The sequence below is a fragment of the Mycetomoellerius zeteki genome, unplaced genomic scaffold, assembly GCF_001594055.1.
Source record: "Mycetomoellerius zeteki isolate Tzet28-1 unplaced genomic scaffold, Tzet1.0 scaffold106, whole genome shotgun sequence".
NCBI classification, from domain to species: Eukaryota; Metazoa; Arthropoda; class Insecta; order Hymenoptera; family Formicidae; genus Mycetomoellerius; species Mycetomoellerius zeteki.
The window spans coordinates 3,792,502-3,812,970 of record NW_017255975.1 but is presented as its reverse complement, the minus strand read 5'-3'; the positions used below and the strand labels follow the sequence as shown (position 1 = coordinate 3,812,970).

Genomic DNA, 20,469 nt, shown 5'->3' with positions numbered 1-20,469 from the left:
CCTATAAGGGTTAGATACGGCACAGGCAACGGGAATGCCAAGGGCAAGACGATGAGTAACGCAAAGAAAGGCAAGATCGAAGTACGTACTCTGCTCTCCATTGTGTTGTTAAAATTGCTTTTATCCTTGAATCATATTAGTCTTGATAAAAATAAACGAGCTCTTGATTGATTTGATGATCATGTACAAGTATGTATTGTATGTACAAGTAGTACTTGTATTTATTCCTGACAGTACAGATTTATAAGCAAAAAAATAAACTAAAAATTGACGACTGTGATTGGTCAATTTTCAGCTTCTAACTTCTGATTTATGATTAATGGCTTATTGTAGAATGCCCATTAAGGTTACAAATTCTGATTTTAATTAGAGATCTGTATAATTTTTTTAACTTTATTAGTTCGAATATTTCATATTGTAAGATGCAAAATGTTTCTACAACTAGCAATTATAATTAGCTATTAGCTATTATAATAATATAGCTATTGAAAATAATAAAGATAAAAGTAATAAATATAAAAAACTAATTGCAATTATTATTGTTCTTATGTAAAAATTAGTATTAAAATTAAATATTCAATAAGTAAAAAAGAACGTTATTATCATAAAAAAGAAGTAGAAGTAGATTAAACAAAATCTGTCAGTTTTTCGACGCATGAATAAATGAGAGATCTTTCTTGTAATGTTCTATGTTCGTAATATAACGACCTTCAGTTTCATTACGTTGTTGATTATCAGTTATATATTCCAAAACAAAATCTTGTTTTTTATTGTAATCCATTGCAGTATCTACAACTAATTTATTTTGTTTTAATTGTTTTAGTAATTTATTCAAGCATAATCTGATAACAACAAAAATACAAGGTAACAATTAATAATGTCACAAAATCAGAAAACAAATAAATATATCGACCAAAATTCAACCAAAACAGTTATCTACTCACCATTCGCTTCTCTAGCTTCTATTTCCTTTGGATCAGTTCCTACCACATGTAAACTTAATTTTCTGAAATTACTTTCGTTCAGTGCGTATGTAAACCATTCTCGTAGTTCATTGATTTTTATATCCATTGTTGCAAGCATTTTCTTCTCGAATCTATGAAACATGTAATGCTGCTTCGTAATCTCACTCCAGTTTTTATCAACTTCATATTTCATAAACTCGATACTGGTACATTGCTCCAAATCTCTTGTTATGAGCGTTTGCTTGACAATATCCAATTCCTCTTGTGAGAACACATTTAACATATTAGTAAATGACTTCAGAAATTCCTCGATCCGCTGGTCCACGTGTTCTGTTGTATATTTATGTGCCTCAATGTGAACGGTAATGGAAAATCCTAAAATTTCATTGTCATCTCGACGAACGCAGAAAATCTTATTACTAAGCTGTTCTTGAAAACATAGTTGATTCTTTAATGGTTCTTGCATTATAATCTGAAAAGATATACTGCAGATGAGTGTGATGTACGGATAAAATCGATCACAATAATCGAAGATGTTATTCATATTTTATTTAATTTAAACGTAAAATAAATATAAATAATGAATATTAAACCAAGAATTCCATGGCAACATATTCAAAATATACAGGGTGGGCCAAAAGTCTGGATACACCCAAATATCTCATAAACGATACATTTTAGAGAAAGCGATGTTATATATATACAATACTTACGATTATCAAATCAATTAATCCAGATACGTCCATCGACTTGATACCGACTTGATAATAATTTGTTATTACAGAATTCGTATCAGTTTTGTTCATATTTTTTAACTTGCAATAAGATGTGCCCAAGGGTATCTGAATCATTCTCATCTGGAATATACTAAAGACTAATGGAGAACAGTTTAGCTTTTTCATATATCGCTGTAAAGCCTCAATCGCATTGTCCTTCGTTATATTGCCTTGCGCAAGACACTGAATGTACAGATGATCGGTGAAAGATTTCACAAATTTTTGGAATTCTTCAAAATTAATATCACGTAGAGCAATGTATGTGTCAATATGTGTATAATCGATAGTTTCCTTCAGTATCCGTAATTTCACGTTCCTGTGAAAAGGAATAAAAATATATATATTATTGATTTTAATCAGAAATATAATTTGACATAATTAATTTTATAATATTATTTTTGATGATTAATATATATCATTAAATTTTTCTTAAATTTATGTAAGAATTTAATAATTTTTGCATATATAACTGTACAATTTTAGTACAATTTTATAACTCTTGCATAATATTGTAATAATATTAGATAATAAATAGTCAATACTTTATGAGTTTTTCAGGTTTCATAAATTTGTTATAATATCTTTCAAGTTGTTGCACTTTGACAAATTCAAACAAAGGCTTCGTAACAATAGTTGAATAGTTCACCATGTATTTTGCAATAACTGACAAGAATTTCTGCAATATATATATAAATAAAGTATTGATGTACCTTGAAATTATATTTAGAATTCCAACACATGTTTTGAAACTATACTTACTAGTAATTTTTCGTTAAATCCGTTCGTTTCTATTACAATACCTATCTCACTGACAGTGATATCATACTCAATCTCAGCCTTTACAACTGGAAATAATTTTGTCCTCAATATCCGTTTTAATACATTGCAGTACATTTCCATGAAAGCTTTACTGAAATGTCATTAAATATAATCTGAATATTTTTTTTGTTAACAAGATACAAATGATATTATATAAAAATCACAATATTGATAATTACAAGATAGAAATTAGTACATAGGATCTGCAATAGTACATTAACTACATTTAATACAATTACTACTCAATATGTAGTATTACTACAATTTTTATGTTTATACTACTTACATCTTTGGCGACTGAAATCCCAGAGGATAAACAATAAATTGGAAGTTTATATAACATTTCGGCCAATTAAACTTCTGGTGATGCCAAATCTGCAATAAACAAGTTTCAACTAATTTTATAGGATATTTCGGAGCCACCACAGGTATCGATAATAAAGGGATGTTGTTAGTAACGAATGTATTTGATAATGGTAAATGAAAATCTGGCAATGGTTCGATGGATTTCCAGCATTTGATCCAATTTTGTGGTATCTCTATATCTTCGTAGACGATATTGGCCCACCGATTGATTTTAGTTAATTCAAAAGAATCAAAATTTTTGTTGAAAATCATGATATTCACAGTCTCTGGCACCAAATAATCCAAACATTTTTGTATAGCTTCTGGGTCATATTCGAAGTAATTCTGCTTTCCAGTTATATAATCGCGCGGTTCATATAAATGCATATTCTTACACAAACACTCTACATAATCATTATTACCTAACAATCTAAAAAAAGACTTTCAAGTATAAGTGACATTTTACAAATATATTTTATCGGGTTTTATTTTCTACACGTCTCTCTTTATTCCTTAAATTGATTTACCTAAAATTATTTTCTGTAATCTTATAAATCTCGTCGTAAATTCTTTTCTGCGGACCTTCCCTCTTTAATAAATTAATAAATGAAAATATCGCATTTAGAATTTCGACCAGATGCTCTAGTCCCTCTGAAGAGAAATCTAAAATAAAATTGAATAATGTATATATAGAATTTTGTTCAAAATCGTCTTCAGAGTTATCACGTAAAAAATCGGAGCTCCACTGTTTCTTGCGTAGATAACTCATTAAGGAACCTTCTCCTTCATGCTTAATAATCCATAAGATATAACTATGTGGTTTACTTTTGTACAAATGAAGTAGTGAAGGTATAGCCCATGTTATATGTAGCTGTAAAAGACAATTTTTGTTTTGTAAATTTATTCAGGATGTATAAAGATAGTTCTTTTTGGATTTATGTGTTCAATTGTCACATACTTGTCTGATATCTTTGACAGGTCTAACTTTATATATTCTTCGGAAAGCGGGAGTATTAAAAGGAATATTGTCTTTAAATTTGGTAAAGTCATCGGGGGGCAGCCCATTATTTGGTACATTAGCAAAGAACTTTATAACATATTTTTCCAATGCACTTAGTGGTAATGACGACTATAAAAAGATAATACTATTATGTATTGTATGTTATGAATTAAATATACTTAATAAGTTAATCAATGATATTCTCCTATTTAATCAATAATTTTCATTTTGACAAACGATAAGTTACCTGTATAACTAACTTCATTCTGTGAGCGCTGTAATGGCGTTCTCTAAATTTGTGCAGTTCATCGTATAATTTATCTAATTTGTTGTCATTCACATTATTGCTCAATATTACTGTATAGGCCCATGGAAATTTATTGACTGGATGACCAATTGGCACGGAAGAGGACAATAATTGATTTTTTCTGGACATATCGCAAGTTAAAGACGACTGCAACTCTGTATGAACATGGTACATTAAAAAGACTGCAACTTTCGGCAACAGTATAACGATTATAATTTATATACCGTTTCTTACAGCCATTACCATCCGCTTCATGACATCTTTCTTCATCAAGGGTTTAATGAAAAATTGAGCAAAACGATCAAGAGCTGATAACAATTGATTCTTTTGAATACCATTCTAATAAAAATTTTTTTATTTTTATATTAATTAGATTACTTTTCAGAATTACTAGAGGTTTGTTCGCGTTGCAAGCTCCAACATGCTCCTACTATAGCTCCTACTCACTCTACCAAGCGCGTTGGAGTGAATAAGAGCTATGGTAGGAGCATATTGGAACATGTTGGACGCAAACAAACTTTAAGTTTACATCTTTTCTTAGAATGTTTATATGTGAATATTCTAAAAGTTCTAAAATTTCTTAGTCTGTATTTTTGAAAAAATATCTTAAATTTCTTTAGATTTGATAAGGTTTAATAAGATTTTTTCAAACATTATACATTGAGAAATTTTATAAATCTAAGGTCCGGTTTTTTTCATTATCTGATTAATTTGTAGTTAGGTTCAACCTGATATTTTATCGAATGGATTTCATATATGTTATGAAGACCATTGGGTGAAACATCTACAGATTATAAGCTTAATCACAAAATAATCAAATAATGAATAACCAGCCTAAAAATATTTCTAAATGTAAAATTTTAGAAAAGACGTAAACTTCGACACTTCTAAAAAATATTCTAATTTGTATTTTTTTTTAAATCTGAGAAATTTTCTAAAAAAATATTATTATTGAGAAATTCTGAAAAATTCTAACATTTACATAAAATTTCTGAAAAATTATATAAAAAGTTTTGAGAAAAATTTTCACCAGGGCAAAGTAAAATGTTGTATGTTCGTAATCCGTCATACTATTAGCACATCCGCCATACTCATCGATAAATTCAATAAAATCATTTTCCTGCAAGTAAAATGACACTTAAACATTTATACATACACGAATAAATTTTATAATAAATTCACGCATCATATTTTAATTACATGGTCATATTTTTCGGATCCTCTAGAAACCATATATTCAACAAAATGTGCTATGTCTGGAATTTCTGTATTACTGAATCTGCCTACTCCCACGTTTAAGCCACATTCTACCTATGTTTAAAAAAAATTTATATATACACATTTACTCATCACATATTACACATATGGTGTTAAGCCGAACATGAACACAATTAACAGGATGATCCGTAAACAATTTCAAACTGAACATTTAGAAATTAATTTACGAAAATATCTTGTAGATAGTAGAGATCAAATTTTTCAAACGAAAATTTCTGATAAAACTGATAATACACGAATCTTAGGCTGAGGTATAGATACTTTTTATGATTTTGTAAGTCTTTGTTCAATATTACAATTCTAATGAACTTTTAATTATTATATAAAAGGAAAATACAAGGAATGATCTAAAATACAAACTAATTAAATTGTCTTATTGGTCTGAGCTGGATCTTAATGATTAAATATTTCGGCGTAAATTTTTATACATGTCCTCTGCAAACTGTACGCCGAAATTGTTTTCGGTCTTGAAGTGCAATCCTCAGAATTGTTCAATTATTTCCTAGATTTCTATTACGTCTAAGAAAAACGGAATAATTTCGATCAGAATCCATTCTAATAAATCTGTTCCATAATACGTATCCTGAAATGGGATATAGTAGTAATACATCCTAAATGAAATTGATAAGCAACTTAATGATATTAATGGTAATAAACAAATATCTGTAAATAATTTGATGCTGATATAAGTTTATTACAAGATGACTTACTATTTAATATCAAATTATTTACAACTGTTTAAAATGCTTATAATTAACATCAATATCATTAAATTGCTTATCAATTTAATTTATCCTGTAATTTAGTTTAGGATTGTCTTTCAAGATTGAAAATGATTTTGATGAGTAGTTTGCACAGCTGGATACATATATACATTCACACCAAAGTATTATTTATAAGCACTTATAGATCCTGCAGTTTAAACTGATAAATTTTTTTCATTATTTATTGTTAGTTGTGTAATTCATATCACTTTATTATATTTTTTTGTATATACCGTCAATTCATCTTTTTTAATTCGTTTAATTGAAGGATCATCGTCTTCATTGTTTGTGTCACTATCATCTTCATCTTCGTTTTTATTCTCGGATATTAACAAAGCTGTTAACCCGTTTTGTAATCTAATAACTCTAAATTTTAAAAACAAAACAAATATGATGAAATGCTAAGACATATCACTGAGAATTATTGATCATATAAGAAATTGTTTCTTGTAAAAGATGTAACATTTCTCTCAAAGGAGGTCATCATACTATGATAAATAATTAATATGTTTCTCATATTATATCAGTCGAAATTGTATTCCCTTTATAGGAATTTAATACTAGTATATAGCCAATTAATCATTTCTTTTGAATATTAAAAGTACTAGCTGTTAATGTAATAGTATACTTTTAATAATACTCAGAGAATAAGTAATTAATTGGCCAACTAGTATTAAAATTTCTATAAGGGTTATTACTGTGAAGTACATATATTTGCTCCCATTTTACCTATATTTCATCAAATCGTTCTCCGATTTAATAGGTGTCTCTAAATATTCAACTTGATAATCATCGTTTTCGGTTGCATCGATCTCCATCTCCATTATTGTATCGATACACAGAAAATCAGAACGAAAATTAGATTTGTTGGTTTAATACAATCCGATCGAAGAATTCACAATAACATATTCAATCGTTTTCAACTTCCTTTCCAGTAGACTGTTTTAATTAGCACTGTAACTGATACTTTTATTCTTTCTGTATGGCACCTGCCTTCGAAATTCGAAAAGGTCAATACAGTCAATATCTTCGTGTACATTATAAACAGAAGGAACAGATAAAAAGCAAAGTCTTAGATATGCTTACATATTTGTATTATATATGGTATTTACGGTAATATATAAGGCGCGATTCACTTACTTCTTAAAAGCGAACAAACTTTAATATAATTATAATATATATATATATATAATCAGAAATTAATTTATAATTATTTAAAATCAAATTTTTAAGTATATTATAATTCGTCTACTCTAATTATTTTTCCCGTACTAAACAGCAGGAAATTATATAATATTTATTATAATAGCAAAGTATAGAACAAGAATTATTACTAATAATTATTAATCACCCATTAAATTAATCAGAATTTAATCCAATTCACACAAAAAAATTGCCGTTTTCGAACTCAATTTCATTGCAAATTCAATTATAACTGGTTTGCTTAAAGTTTAGTCTTTTGAACTATAAAACTTTTAAAACTTAGCCGCTTAGTGGGCTTTTGCATTCGTATGTACGTGACCGAATAAAACTTCCGGTTATAAAAATTATTATTTTAAATCGTTTGTATTTTGTACGAAGAGTTTTGAAATGCAAATAAAAAGGTTTGTGAGTCATCCAAACATTTTTAATTAAATATTACAATATTATGTATTTGACCGAAATATAGATATAGGCGCTACGGTCACGGAAATTCCGTTATGGCTCCTGCACACAAAACGCGGCAAACAGCTTGCCGCGCGGCAAAATGCGACGCGGTAACCAATGAATATGTTAGGAGCTGTAAGCTTATTGGCTACCGCGTCACATTTTGCCGCGCTGCAAGCGTTTCCGCGTCCAGTGTGCAGGAACCATTAAGGCCGGTATTCATAGTCGGTTCTTATTTAAAGACCATCTTGAGTAATGTCTTAAGACGCCAATGCGACCCTCTTGAATGGGTGCATTCAATACCACGACCGCTCACTGAGCGCTCAGTGAGCTCTTGTATTTGTTTGGCACATTCCGTTAGAACTAAAAATATAGACCAAACAGATACAAGAGCTCACTGAGCGCTCTTGCATCTGATTGGTATATTCCATTAGAACTAAAAATATAGACCAAACAGATACAAGAGCTCTCTGAGCGCTCTTGTATCTGTTTGGTCTATATTTTTAGTTCTAACTGAATATACCAATAAGATGCAAGCGCTTAGTGAGCGGTGTAGTACTGAATGCACCCATTGGCTGCGTTCAGCGGAAAAAGCAGCTTTGCAACTGTTGTAAAATTCTGTAATATGATTGGTCTTGCCCTTAGTTCCTCACTAGATCTAAATGTATGAACCAATCATATTCAAAAATTTTACAACAGTTGCAAAGCTACTTTTTCCGCTGAACCCAGCTAATCTGTTTATATGTGCTATAACCTTGAAGCAGATGGAAGAATATCTGAATATACTACAGTCTATATACGAGATCAGATTGATTAGCATTTTTATTTCTTTCACGGCATTGTGCAACGGGAGGCGACAATCATATATCGCTTATTTCTATGCCATTCCTATCGCTATTCTTATCACTGTTGCCTCGCATTGCGTTTAGGACTTAAGTGCTCCTGCTTTTAAAATCGGCGAACGCGCGAACGCGCAAAAGGACGCGTTTGCGAACGCGCAGTCAAATGAGCAATGCTGCGATTGGCCGGTATGTTTCCCACGCTTGCCATTGGCCAATTTCGCCCAACGCTCTCGATAACGTCCAGCCAGCTGTTGGGACTGCGTTTGTTTGAAATCAAACGGCAACCGTGACCCGTTGGTTGCCGAGTGCGCCCGAATTTCCCGCAATTCCTGTCATGCCCGACCAGTTATAGTAACGTTCGGGAGCATTTACGTTTCGTCGCGGAACGCGAAGAAACCGGGACGGACGTGCGCACGTTTTTATTTATCACAGTCTTTTATTGTCACCCGGTGTCTCGTCCCGGCGGTGGAGTCCTACAGTTCCATACCCGACGTCTGAATTTCTTTCGTACGTGAGGGATATCATCTCGCGAGTCACGGCGATAATGGCTACAATCAGGATACACCAGGAGGATCAGGAGAATCGGATTATCGGCGATTTACGCGGACGTGGAAAGGAAAACCTCGCCGCTACAGCGGCCACCGCCGCCGCTGCTGTGAGCACGCAAACACAAGTGTTGCACCAGGCGAAACGCGCCGTGCTCGGAGTCCTGCACAACAATTGCCCTCGGAATGGAACGAAGCCTGTACGTAGAGCCATTTCTCGTCTCTCTCGCTTTGTTGAAACCGCGATAGACGTTGCGAGCCACGTTTCTGACATGTCGAACGTGCCTTTCGCGCCTTCACTGGATTCTTGAAAGAATCCATCTCGATACGATTATAAATTAAGATTAATATTGTAGATTAATAGAGATTTATTAGTTGCAATCTTGATAATTATTTTCCTCTGGCGGATTTCTCCGTTGCGATCGTAGAGATTAAGTTAGCCTCTCTTTAGCCTATTACAGTTTAATTTAGCATATAAGGTGAGTTTTTTAATTTTGCTCTGTAAAAGTTTGTATATTATGAATTAAAAAACTTGCCTTAGTTGGATTATTTTTCAAGGAGAGTATTTATTATTGCTAAATGATTTGCAGCAGAAAGTTAAGTATCAAAAATTTATATGTGTATAGAATTTATTTTATCTTTCTCTTTTAGCAGGAGATCTACAAAGATGAGAAGTATATCAAAGCTAAACCGTTTATACCTATGCAATCTGAGTCTTTCAAAATTTATGATGAAGACTTTTATAAGAAAGAGGAACCAACCTTTAAAATTTACGAGGATAAATTAGAAGAAGAGACATCTGTTGCCCTTAGGAACTCAAAGGAGAACAAGGAAGTAAAAGAAACAACAGCAAAGTCTGATAAAGAACAGCCAAGATTAGAAATACATACCATAGATAGCACTTCTACTTATGTGTTTCATAAGAAGATCGAAGAAGTCGATCAAAATAAGAAGAATGATATCTTATCGAAAGATAGTCCTATGTCTGTGGGGATGTCATTGGAGAAATCTCTCACATATAGCAATTCTTCCAACGAGGAGTATAGACTCAGAAGAGAATGTAATAAGGAATTGAGAATTAATATCTTTGATGTAGATGAATATAGAGCTGATATATACAATTATTTACGAACATCAGAGGTATACACTTGTTTTTATTCTATATTAATTTGTATAAATTAATATTAAATGAGGTGTTTATCTGAAAAATCCTGAAAAACCTGAAATTTTCAGGGGATTTCTTGAAAATCAGGGATTTTTATGAAATTTTATTGGGACTCGGAAATTTTTGGAATTTTACTTTTTAAATTTAAATTCTGTCTTCTTCTGAAAACTTTCTTTGTGACCATTTTTTCTTGATAATGCAAAATTACAATCGGTCCGCAATAAATATCCGTATATATTCATGTACACTCTTATGTGTCTCACGGATTTTTCTAAAAAAATCAGGTTGACAGAAGACATTACTCAATAGAATAGAGTAATTCACTGATATCACATTATAATGCTCATTCATTATATTAAGCTATATAGATTTTGCAACTCTAATTGTAGAAAATGATAAAATATAGTCTATTATTATAAAAGTAATTAATTAATTTTCAATACTTTAATTTATGTTGCATACCAATTTCACTCATTTTTATTTTAAAGTTATATTAAAAAATTCTCTAATCGTATATACTTGGAATTTTAAACAAAAATACTTGGAAATAATCCGGAAATTTTCAAAGAATTTTTACAAAATCTTAATAAATATCCTATTAAAATAAATTGATTTAATTTAATTAAGATTTAACAAAATTTAATTCCTAATACACACGATTGGGTCATTCGTGTCTTGTGTTTTATTCTTCGAAAAACTAAGATTGTCAAGTTATAACATAGATAATTGTTTTAAATACACAACCGTACAAATTACTTTCTAAAGATGTTAAAATATATATAAAAATAATTTTAAAATGCTGAAAATTAATTTGAAGTACAAATAATCCATTGTGTGTAGTAAAGAATCGGAAAATCATTGTGTGTATTAAAGGTTAATTGAAATTTAATATTAAGTTAATAATAATAATGCTTAATCTAAATATATTTTTCATATAAATTTAAATATTTTTTATTATGAAAAGAATAACTTTCGTTCTATGTTTAGAGAACAAATTTCTGGAAAATATTTATTTATTTCAATATTAAAATTTCTATTATCTTTTTTCAGTCACTACATAGACCAAAGCCTGGTTACATGAAGAAACAACCTGATATTACGTATTCAATGAGATCTATATTGATAGATTGGCTTGTAGAGGTAGCTGAAGAATATCGATTACAGGACGAAACGCTTTACTTGGCCATTTCGTATATTGATCGCTTTTTATCATACATGAGTGTTGTAAGATCAAAATTACAACTTGTTGGGACTGCCGCTATGTTTATTGCAGCGTGAGTTTATTTTGAATAATCATACTTTGACAAAATCTGTATACAATTCTCATTGTACATAAACTGTTTGACACTTTAATTTTTTAATGAAATTCTTATTTTATAAAAATATAACATATGTATATCTAATAGGAAATACGAGGAGATTTATCCTCCCGATGTAGGAGAATTTGTATATATCACTGATGATACATATTCAAAAACACAAGTGATAAAAATGGAAAATTTGATATTGAGAGTTTTATCATTTGATTTAACTGTACCGACGCATATCACATTTCTTATGGAATACTGTATCAGCAACAACTTGTCGGATAAAATCAAATTTTTGGCAATGGTAAGTTTTAATGAGTATAAATAATTTGGATATTTAATGTTACTGTATTCTCTGAAATTTCTTAAGGATATGTCAGGTGTATAATCTTTACAAAAAATAACTGAAATTGAAAATTTATATTTTTCGTACATAAAAATTTTATATATGTATAAATATAATTCAATAACTCAATATTCGTATTTAATAATACAGCTATATAGTTTAAATAAAAATTTTCTAATTTTTTATCTTAATTATTTTTTTAAAACATGTTAACTTATTGAAATAGTATTTTATCCAGGTTCTACATCTTGGACCAAACTTTTTGTATTATTTTCACAAATACAATAGATAAAAAAATTTGTAAATTTTTTCATAAATTTTTCATTTTATTAAAAAATATATGTAACATTATTTAATCTTTTTCTTTTCTTAATTTTTAAGAAGTTTCACGCATATTTTTGTTATTTTAGTACTTATGTGAGTTGTCAATGCTGGAGGGAGATCCATACTTACAATATTTGCCCAGTCACTTGGCTGCGTCCGCGGTAGCACTAGCGCGACATACGTTACATGAAGAGATTTGGCCACACGAATTGGAACTGTCAACTGGATACAATTTAAAAACTCTTAAGGAATGTATTGCATACTTGAGTAGAACCTTCTCCAATGCTCCTAACTTTCAGCAAACGGCAATACAGGAGAAGTTCAGAAGCAGCAAGTAAGTACAAATATTTAAAACTATATAATAATAGATCACATATAATTGCACAATATAATCCGTTGATATATCCTATAATTAAATGCATAGATAGTAACATATATCTTTTTTATGTATGAGATTTCGCAGATATATTTTATATGATAGATTATGGGATGTTTGAAAATTTTAATGAAATAATCTTTCCTTAGATACGGTCATGTATCCATGCTGTTGCCTCGTAGTACCGAGGCGGTATCATACGAGGACGAAGATGAAGACGGAAACGCTTAGTAAAAAATATTGTCAGACACAGGATTAAGATCATTTTTTTCTGTGTCTTTAAGTTGGTAATTGAATAACGAACCTCCCGAAACAGCTCTACATACATTGGAAATGAAGGAAGGGATCAGGGCAAGACTTGATCTGCCATTTTGACAAAATGGAAGAAGAATCATACGATTTATTTCTTTCTGTTGGCTTGTTGCAGTCTGGTCGGTACATTTTGCGAGAGCAAATTGGTACCTGACTCTCCTACCTTCATCGCACATTATCTTATATCATCATCTTATTAAGTCATGGCCTAACGAAAATTTTCATAATTTAGAGTTTCTTCATATCAATGTGAAACTCTAGACGGAAAGAAAGGGAGGGGGAGAGAGTAATACATTATCTAGAAATTGTATTTTTATAAGTACTTTTTAGAGGATTAAAACAAACGCGATACATGCAAACGGCTAAAAATTCGATTGCAAGTAAACCGTTCCAATAATAAGAATCGTAAGCAAAGCGATTTTATATTTATTATTATCGTCTTACCGTTAGGCGTGTGCCATTTAACGATAAAAACGACATATTCTATTTGAGATATTTCCGCGAAATTAATTTGCAATTAATTATTTCGATCAATTTTTCAGTCCTTGTACAGTTATTTATTTACAACATTCTAGGTACCATAATATCAAATGCGTAGTTTGTTTTATTAGAAGTAAGGTGTTTTATATATATATATATCCCTGTATTACATTATATACAAAAATATTAGATTATACGCTGTGCAAGATTACATTGTCAATTCTTTCCTGGCGCAAATCGTTTTTTGAATTTTTCTTCAAGAACACACGTGCCATTTTTTTACAACCAATCGTTCATAGTGCGTGAATGTAAATGAATCGCACATTCGCAGTAATTAATATACATTCGTTTCGATGACGCACGTTTTCGACTGTATTGACGTGCAATATTGCACAGCATAAATTACCGCATTTTAACAAAACGCAAAATACCTAAGTGTTCATCAAATCTAATATGCATGAGAATATGTTCATATGAGAAATTTAAATACAGATATAAAAAAATGTTACGGAATCATATATCGTTACATGATTACACGTTCAGTTCTATATTAATTGTAAATTTTATGAACTGCTCCACAAAGTTTAATATAGCTGACGTGGCATAAGGACTAGAGTTTCCCCAAAGATTACTGTTGATGAACTAAAAAATATAACTGGCTTCCGCGAGATGGGCCAAGATACAGAATAAAAATTGTTACCGTTTCTTACATACATCAAAAATTAAATGTAAAAAATGTTATTTAACTCCGAAAGATGTGTTTCATAAAGTTAAAACTAAATCTCGAAAAGCAATCCCTTTCAGAAAAATCTTTTAAACCAAAATTCTATCTATTAAGATTTTTCTCTAGTGTATTCGAGAGTTCAAAACGTGATATATGCGAATGTTTTTTATACTATATTTTCATATATATATCTGACGTAGTGCGTTCTATACCACGTTTAAATATTATTCGGAACCGTTTCGACGTAATATGAAATCGTTGTATCAAACGTTTCCATAGCGAATTTATAGACGAAAGCATGACATTAATATAACAATTGTAAATAATGCCCAAAGATCATTCATTTTACGAAGGTCTTGGAAGGACACTTTACGAAGGAATAAAGACGAAGAATGAAACAATGAACACAGTAATATTTTTTTTCTTCACTTTTATATTAAAAATGCTTCAACAGTACCCAAAAATTTATTCCATAGAGCAACGTGCGTTTCTCGGAAAAGAATTCAAACAACTTTGTCAGCGCATATAAAAACGTAACAAGTAGTATAAAATGAAGCAATTAAAAATTGATAATAATTAGTGTCGAGAGCGAGAGCAATTATTATATACTTATGAGTAAAACCTTATAGCAGAAGTATAATGAGGCGCACATTCTACTCATCATCAACGGCGATATAGGGAAGATTGGTACGTATAATTTCTTTTTTAATGTTTATTTTTGTATCACTGGTATGTTGAAGAGTTCTATGCTTGATCTGGAATAGGAGATATGATATGATTAGATGATTGATACGAAGAACAGGGATTACATTTGGAGCCACAAGGTGCAGGATTATCTAGGCAGTTATCGGTCAGAGGTGTCGTTAGTGTGTTGTTGCATACTGTAACGCACGAACGATTTTTTTTCTTTTTTCATTACGGCACAATTAATGTAATTCTACTGTTGTTTACACTCATTGGGATCATCGCCTTGTTTCCCACCTGAAGGCGCATTAACAGGAGAAGATGCCTCTTCTTCCTCGTCCTCCTCATCTTCATCATCATCTCCTTCATCCTCATCTTCGTAATCCTCGTCTTCATCATCTAAACCTTCGCCTGAAATTAAATTTGTCTCATGAGGAAAATATTCGCGAAAATAAACACACGAATATACTAACTACAGATATAATTCGAAATTTAAATGTTGATCAACTTTATATGTCCCATGTTAATAGTTTTTTTTAATAATAAAAACTGTTGCGCCATATTCATTATGTTCACAATAAGAAATTGTAATAATATAATCATGGACGTCACCTGTATAGTAAAGTACAGCTCTAGGAACTATGCGTTCTCTAATATAATGGCCTAATTCAAAATCGCTGGTTAGTAAAGCTTGAGTATCATCATCCATATCAGCTTCCGAGTCTTCTGGCACTGAAAATGTTTACACCAAAATTAAATTACAAGTCAAATATGTTTTTTTAGTTCTACACAGAAAACTAAAAGATAGGTATAATATTAATTACCAATTGGTGGACTAAAGAAATTAAAGAAGGAATCGTTTTGAACAGTTTTCGTTACGGTACGCATGGATCCTCGAGATTTATGCTTCTGATTTTTCTTGATAGTTTTTATCGTAACATTCTTGCCTTTTTTCCAATCAATCACGCAGCCCTATGAAAAAATTCTCGCATTTAGTATCGTAATAATTTGGAAATCAATTCGATTAAGTAAAAGCTTTACTTTGCATTTATATATCTCCGGCCCTTCGAAACTGAATGGATCATTCTTCTCTGGAGTACATTTCATGATATATTCTTTAGTGAGTATTGCGTTCGAGAAATATTCGTTGGGCGTAAAATAGAATTCGAGAACAAATCCCTAAAAAGAATATTAATTTAAATCAAATTCCTTTTCTAATTGTTAATTATATCACTTTGTTCCACAACTTACCATTGGATTTGATGGCAGAAATTTAACTTTAATATCATGTAGATGCTTTAAGATCGGTTCATCATGTTCCTGAACCATTTCGGATAGCGTACTTACATTCTTAAATATTGTTAGCCAAAAATCTGGGATGCCTTTAGTATCATCCTCATTCTCCGTTCTAAAATACATTGTACAAATTAATATGCAGTAATTAATTACATGTCTAATAAATCATATCTAATTTTTCTTAGATATGTGTAAGCAGATACATATTATTTAAAAAAAAAAAAACATACGCTTCCTTTGTTTCTACAGAATCCTCGATCTTTGCCTTCTCTTTCATATAATTATTTAGCGTTTCTTCATCATCATCGCTGTCCCAAACGCATTGCTCATCAGTTGGTTCGTAAGCACCCGATATTATCTCACACCGCTTCTCGTATAAGGGCGCACACATTTTATAGTATTCACATTCCAAGGCATGGACCTCCTCGTAAAATTTAGCCTCGATGTTAGTGGTGACGAGTTGTAATTGTTTCAATGCCTTGATCCTGCGTTTGACGGGAGCAGGAAGAGACTGCATTTGCTAAAAATACAATTGGATCTGTAAAACTTGCTACAATCAAATATATTTTGATGTTTTACATTTTCTTAAGCTTTACTAAATGTTTTCGTTTCTTTTTAATTTTAATAAAACAATGACAAATTTATTGATAAAATACAGAGCGCAAGTCAATAGTGAATATGAAAAAATATTAATATAAAATTTTATTTAAATTCGGAGAAGTTATGGATGACATCCACAATTCAACGAGATGCGTAATAAACATGTAATATGTATTCATTCAGTTAAAAATTGTCAGTTAAATGGGATGTAAAAGCAAACAAGCATCGAGGGAAGCATGCAAATCAGAAAAAGATTTTTGCAATACCATTATAAAATTGTATGCGCGCATTTAACAATTTATGTAACTCCAATGTATATATATTCGTATACAGTTGACCGAAAGAAGACTGGACATAATATTGCAATACCTCTAATCCTGTTGCAGTAATACCATCTCGAAGAGCAGCTAACACATCAGGTCTACGTAAAATTTTGCGATGGTTATCGTCTTCGTCTTCAACGGATTCTGTACCGCTAGCATTGGCGGCGCGTTCCGGATCGGTTGTCATATTACTACAATTCAAATGTGTCGCTATATCAATTAACTTCCTTTGGCCAATTCTATTGTTCTAATCTAAGAGTTTCTTAGCGTTCGCAGCTGTGAATTTGATTTTAAAGCTTTAACTCGGTAACGTCCAACCCTTTTCAATCTGCTTGAATTTTACGTAGACTGAGAATTACATGCATTTGTATATCTGTACACTATACAATACATGGTAACTCCACGTGACTCGATCACTAAAGCAGTACTAACAATTATGCGAATATACATTGCTAGGTATGTATAAATAAAAAGGCAAGCGGCTAATTGTGAGCAGATCTCTAATAACTTGTTTTTGCAACGTAATTCAGGAGTAAGTAAGTAAAAAAGCGTGGAAGTAGCTTGATTATTATATACAATGAGTAGCAGGAGAAATCTCTAGGTAACATAAAATTTTTTCACTATCACACTGGGAGCAACTCAATAAAATAAGATCTTGATTTAGATTCTTAATAAATACAAATTATCTCATATCGCTTAAGGGATAAAACTTTTGGTGGAAAAAATGATATTATTCTAGGCAATAAACTTAGGAAATGGGTTAAATTTCTCAGACATAAGAATGTACAATGTGACAATGTAATGCTTGCGAAATTGTACATATTTAAATATATGAACATACGTAAAATAACGTGCCAGATTTGCGGGATACAAGACGCACGTGGAAGGATAAAAGGAGCGTTCGGAGAGCCATAGCCTCGAGTTACGTCGACCTTGTGCTAAAAATTAAGCCAGTGGCACACGATGCATACTTTCTCACTTGCATTATAGTGAATTACTAGAATTGCACAAAATACATAATTTTTAGCAATTCATTGCAAGCGAGAAAACGTGCATCGTGTGCCGCTGGCTTTGCACGCTCGAATTTTTACAACCCCTCGACCAAGCGTTCTGCGCGCGAACTTGAGAGTCGAATGGAAGATTACTCCAGACTTTTGGTTGCAAGACGAGGGCTGATGAAAGCACGAGGCGACAGATCGGATGCGCGTGGCGAGAACGTCGGCGAGGTGCGAGACGACACGTTGAATGACATTGAGAGGACGAGACTAAAGGCAACTAAGGACGCCAAGATTCGCGCCTCGCCGACGCTCTGTTCCACGGGAGAATTCGGCCGGGATGGCTCGGTGGAAACGTGCACGTGGCACGAGGACAACGGGGTCGTTCGGCGCACGCCGGACGTGGGACGACGGACGTGAAGGACGAAACGTAGGGGGACAAAGTGCGCGCGCGAGGAACAACGTCACGGCGAGGTACGTCGCGACGTGGTGCGAATAATTTTCGCCTCTGCGGCGTCGCGACCAGATTCCGTGTATTCCCCGATTATCGTATCGGGTCTTACCTTCGAATCACGGATCCGCGCGTGAGAGAGGTGAAAACCAAACCTGACGAAACCAGGAAACGAACAACGGACTGCAACGGACGACAACGAACCGGTCGCCTCTTTAACGACGGTTGGGTCGCGGATAAATGCGCGATACGAAGAGGGATGAACGACGAACGGCGGTTGAGAATCGCGATCAATCGCGATCTCTCGAGTCTCAATTCAAGTACTCGAAACCTCGAAGTGCGGGAGTCGATGTGTTCCGTTGCCTCGCAGCTGAGAGGTTGCGCTCAATGCACTCGAAACTGAAATAAGTATGAATTAGGGCAACTTTAATCAAACTCCAATTGCCGATCAATTAATCTGTATTATAATTACAACATTTTACAAGTTATTTTATTGACATAAATAGAATTATTAAGTTTATTTAACTTATTTGGAAAAAAAGATTCGAAATTGTCTTTACAAAGAGAAAAGAAGGAAAGATGAAGACACACAAATGGTCTGTTTGACTCGCTTACTCCGGATCTACAATAGGGTTTTAAGGCCGTAGCACAGACTTTTGCATAACGCATAACGCATAGTGCATAAGCGAATCAACTAATCAGAATCTTTCCTTTCCTTCCATTCCATGGAAAAGAAGAATTTCGATTGGTCGATTCCCTTATGCACTATGCATTATGCGTTATGCAAGAGTCTGTGCTGCGGCCATTAAGCTTTAAGCCATAAGAAATAGGCGTATCACAGTCGATTATTCTCCTCGAATTCGATTGTAATTGGTCAATTTCTTACGACTTAATGGCCGCAGCACAGACTCTTGCATAATGCATAGTGCATAAGGGAATCGACCAATCGAAATTCTTCTTTTCCATGGAATGGAAGGGAAGGAAAGATTCTGATTAGTTGATTCGCTTATGCACTATGCTTTATGCGTTATGCAAGAGTCTGTGCTGCGGCCTTAAGTCTTAAAACACCTATTGTAGATCCGGACTTAAGGCCGTAGCACAGACTCTTGCATAACACATAACGCATAGTGCATAAGCGAATCAACTAATCAGACTCTTTCCTTTCCTTCCATTCCATGGAAAAGAAGAATTTCGATTGGTCGATTTCCTTGTGCACTATGCATTATGCGTTATGCAACAGTCTGTGCTGCGGCCATTACGATTCCGACTAAAATTTTTGTACATGTAATGGCCTTTACTCTGGATCTACAATAGGGTTTTAAGCCTTAAGTCATAAGAAATGGACGAATCACAATCAATTATTCCTCTCGGATTCGACTGTAATTGGTCAGTTTCTTACGGCTTAAGTCTTAAAAACCGTGACTCGTATGGCCTTTACGGATTGTGTTATTATTATTTTTATTTTAAGAATTTCGAGTCTACAGAAATTGTTTTTCTTAAAACAAAGACTTAGAGCCATGGCACACAAAAAAAACTTAAGCAGTAAAATGTAAGTAATAAGCGAATTGACCAATCACAGTAGAGTTCATAAGGCCGTAACATAAGTCCGGATCTACAATAGGTGTTTTAAGACTTAAGCCGTAAGAAATTGACCAATTACAGTCGAATCCGAGAAGAATAATCTACTGTGAAGCCCAAGACACAATGGCTGCGTTCAGCAGAACGTTCGTTTTGCAACTGTTGGAAGTTTCCTTCGAGCTGATTGGATCATACTTTTAGATCTAGAAGAATGGTCCTA

General features: G+C 32.4%; 3 protein-coding genes across 7 annotated transcripts; 1 reads left to right on the top strand and 2 right to left on the bottom strand.

The window, feature by feature from the left end:
• Window positions 1-640: 640 nt before the first annotated feature.
• LOC108722529 (nardilysin) lies at window positions 641-7,078 on the bottom strand. Its single transcript, XM_018447696.1, has 14 exons — window positions 6,984-7,078; window positions 6,488-6,620; window positions 5,413-5,523; window positions 5,243-5,332; window positions 4,437-4,551; window positions 4,153-4,367; window positions 3,864-4,034; window positions 3,433-3,776; window positions 2,847-3,335; window positions 2,501-2,651; window positions 2,284-2,417; window positions 1,679-2,057; window positions 945-1,437; window positions 641-789 (listed from the first exon to the last, which is right to left on the bottom strand). Exons 1-14 carry the CDS (start codon window positions 7,076-7,078, stop codon window positions 641-643), a joined length of 3,069 nt encoding a protein of 1,022 aa, XP_018303198.1.
• Window positions 7,079-8,980: 1,902 nt separating this feature from the next.
• Window positions 8,981-13,641, top strand: CycA (cyclin A). 2 transcript variants are annotated; one of them, XM_018450446.1, is made up of 6 exons: window positions 8,981-9,488; window positions 9,940-10,428; window positions 11,504-11,727; window positions 11,860-12,064; window positions 12,517-12,764; window positions 12,956-13,641. In XM_018450446.1, exons 1-6 carry the CDS (start codon window positions 9,288-9,290, stop codon window positions 13,035-13,037), a joined length of 1,449 nt encoding a protein of 482 aa, XP_018305948.1. In that variant the 5' UTR covers window positions 8,981-9,287; the 3' UTR covers window positions 13,038-13,641. The 2 variants fall into 2 exon arrangements, with proteins under 2 accessions (XP_018305948.1, XP_018305955.1); XM_018450453.1 differs by having other exon boundaries at window positions 9,943-10,428; window positions 12,956-13,640.
• Window positions 13,642-14,738: 1,097 nt separating this feature from the next.
• Window positions 14,739-18,970, bottom strand: Nap1 (Nucleosome assembly protein 1). Of its 4 annotated transcripts, XM_018450468.1 has the most exons (9): window positions 18,067-18,137; window positions 17,272-17,416; window positions 16,533-16,822; window positions 16,258-16,414; window positions 16,048-16,185; window positions 15,831-15,978; window positions 15,619-15,738; window positions 15,304-15,417; window positions 14,739-15,077 (listed from the first exon to the last, which is right to left on the bottom strand). In XM_018450468.1, exons 2-9 carry the CDS (start codon window positions 17,410-17,412, stop codon window positions 15,067-15,069), a joined length of 1,119 nt encoding a protein of 372 aa, XP_018305970.1. In that variant the 5' UTR covers window positions 17,413-17,416; window positions 18,067-18,137; the 3' UTR covers window positions 14,739-15,066. The 4 variants fall into 4 exon arrangements, with proteins under 4 accessions (XP_018305970.1, XP_018305977.1, XP_018305961.1 ...); XM_018450475.1 differs by lacking the exon at window positions 18,067-18,137 and adding an exon at window positions 18,784-18,926 and having other exon boundaries at window positions 14,739-15,417; XM_018450459.1 differs by having other exon boundaries at window positions 14,739-15,417; window positions 18,067-18,136.
• Window positions 18,971-20,469: the final 1,499 nt, after the last annotated feature.

What these genes read in the sequence shown, in the direction of transcription:
- LOC108722529 (XM_018447696.1), bottom strand. Translation starts at nt 7,078, where the DNA reads ATGGAGATGGAGATCGATGCAACCGAAAACGATGATTATCAAGTTGAA. An exon ending in GAATGAAGTTAGTTATACAG is followed by an intron (nt 4,035 to 4,152) that starts GTAACTTATCGT and finishes ATCTTTTTATAG; the next exon opens with TCGTCATTACCACTAAGTGC. An exon ending in GATTAATTGATTTGATAATC is followed by an intron (nt 1,438 to 1,678) that starts GTAAGTATTGTA and finishes ATATCTTTTCAG; the next exon opens with ATTATAATGCAAGAACCATT.
- CycA (XM_018450446.1), top strand. Translation starts at nt 9,288, where the DNA reads ATGGCTACAATCAGGATACACCAGGAGGATCAGGAGAATCGGATTATC. An exon ending in ATTATTTACGAACATCAGAG is followed by an intron (nt 10,429 to 11,503) that starts GTATACACTTGT and finishes ATCTTTTTTCAG; the next exon opens with TCACTACATAGACCAAAGCC. An exon ending in GAGAAGTTCAGAAGCAGCAA is followed by an intron (nt 12,765 to 12,955) that starts GTAAGTACAAAT and finishes ATCTTTCCTTAG; the next exon opens with ATACGGTCATGTATCCATGC.
- Nap1 (XM_018450475.1), bottom strand. Translation starts at nt 17,412, where the DNA reads ATGACAACCGATCCGGAACGCGCCGCCAATGCTAGCGGTACAGAATCC. An exon ending in TTACTGCAACAGGATTAGAG is followed by an intron (nt 16,823 to 17,271) that starts GTATTGCAATAT and finishes TTGTATTTTTAG; the next exon opens with CAAATGCAGTCTCTTCCTGC. An exon ending in AGCTGTACTTTACTATACAG is followed by an intron (nt 15,418 to 15,618) that starts GTGACGTCCATG and finishes ATTTAATTTCAG; the next exon opens with GCGAAGGTTTAGATGATGAA.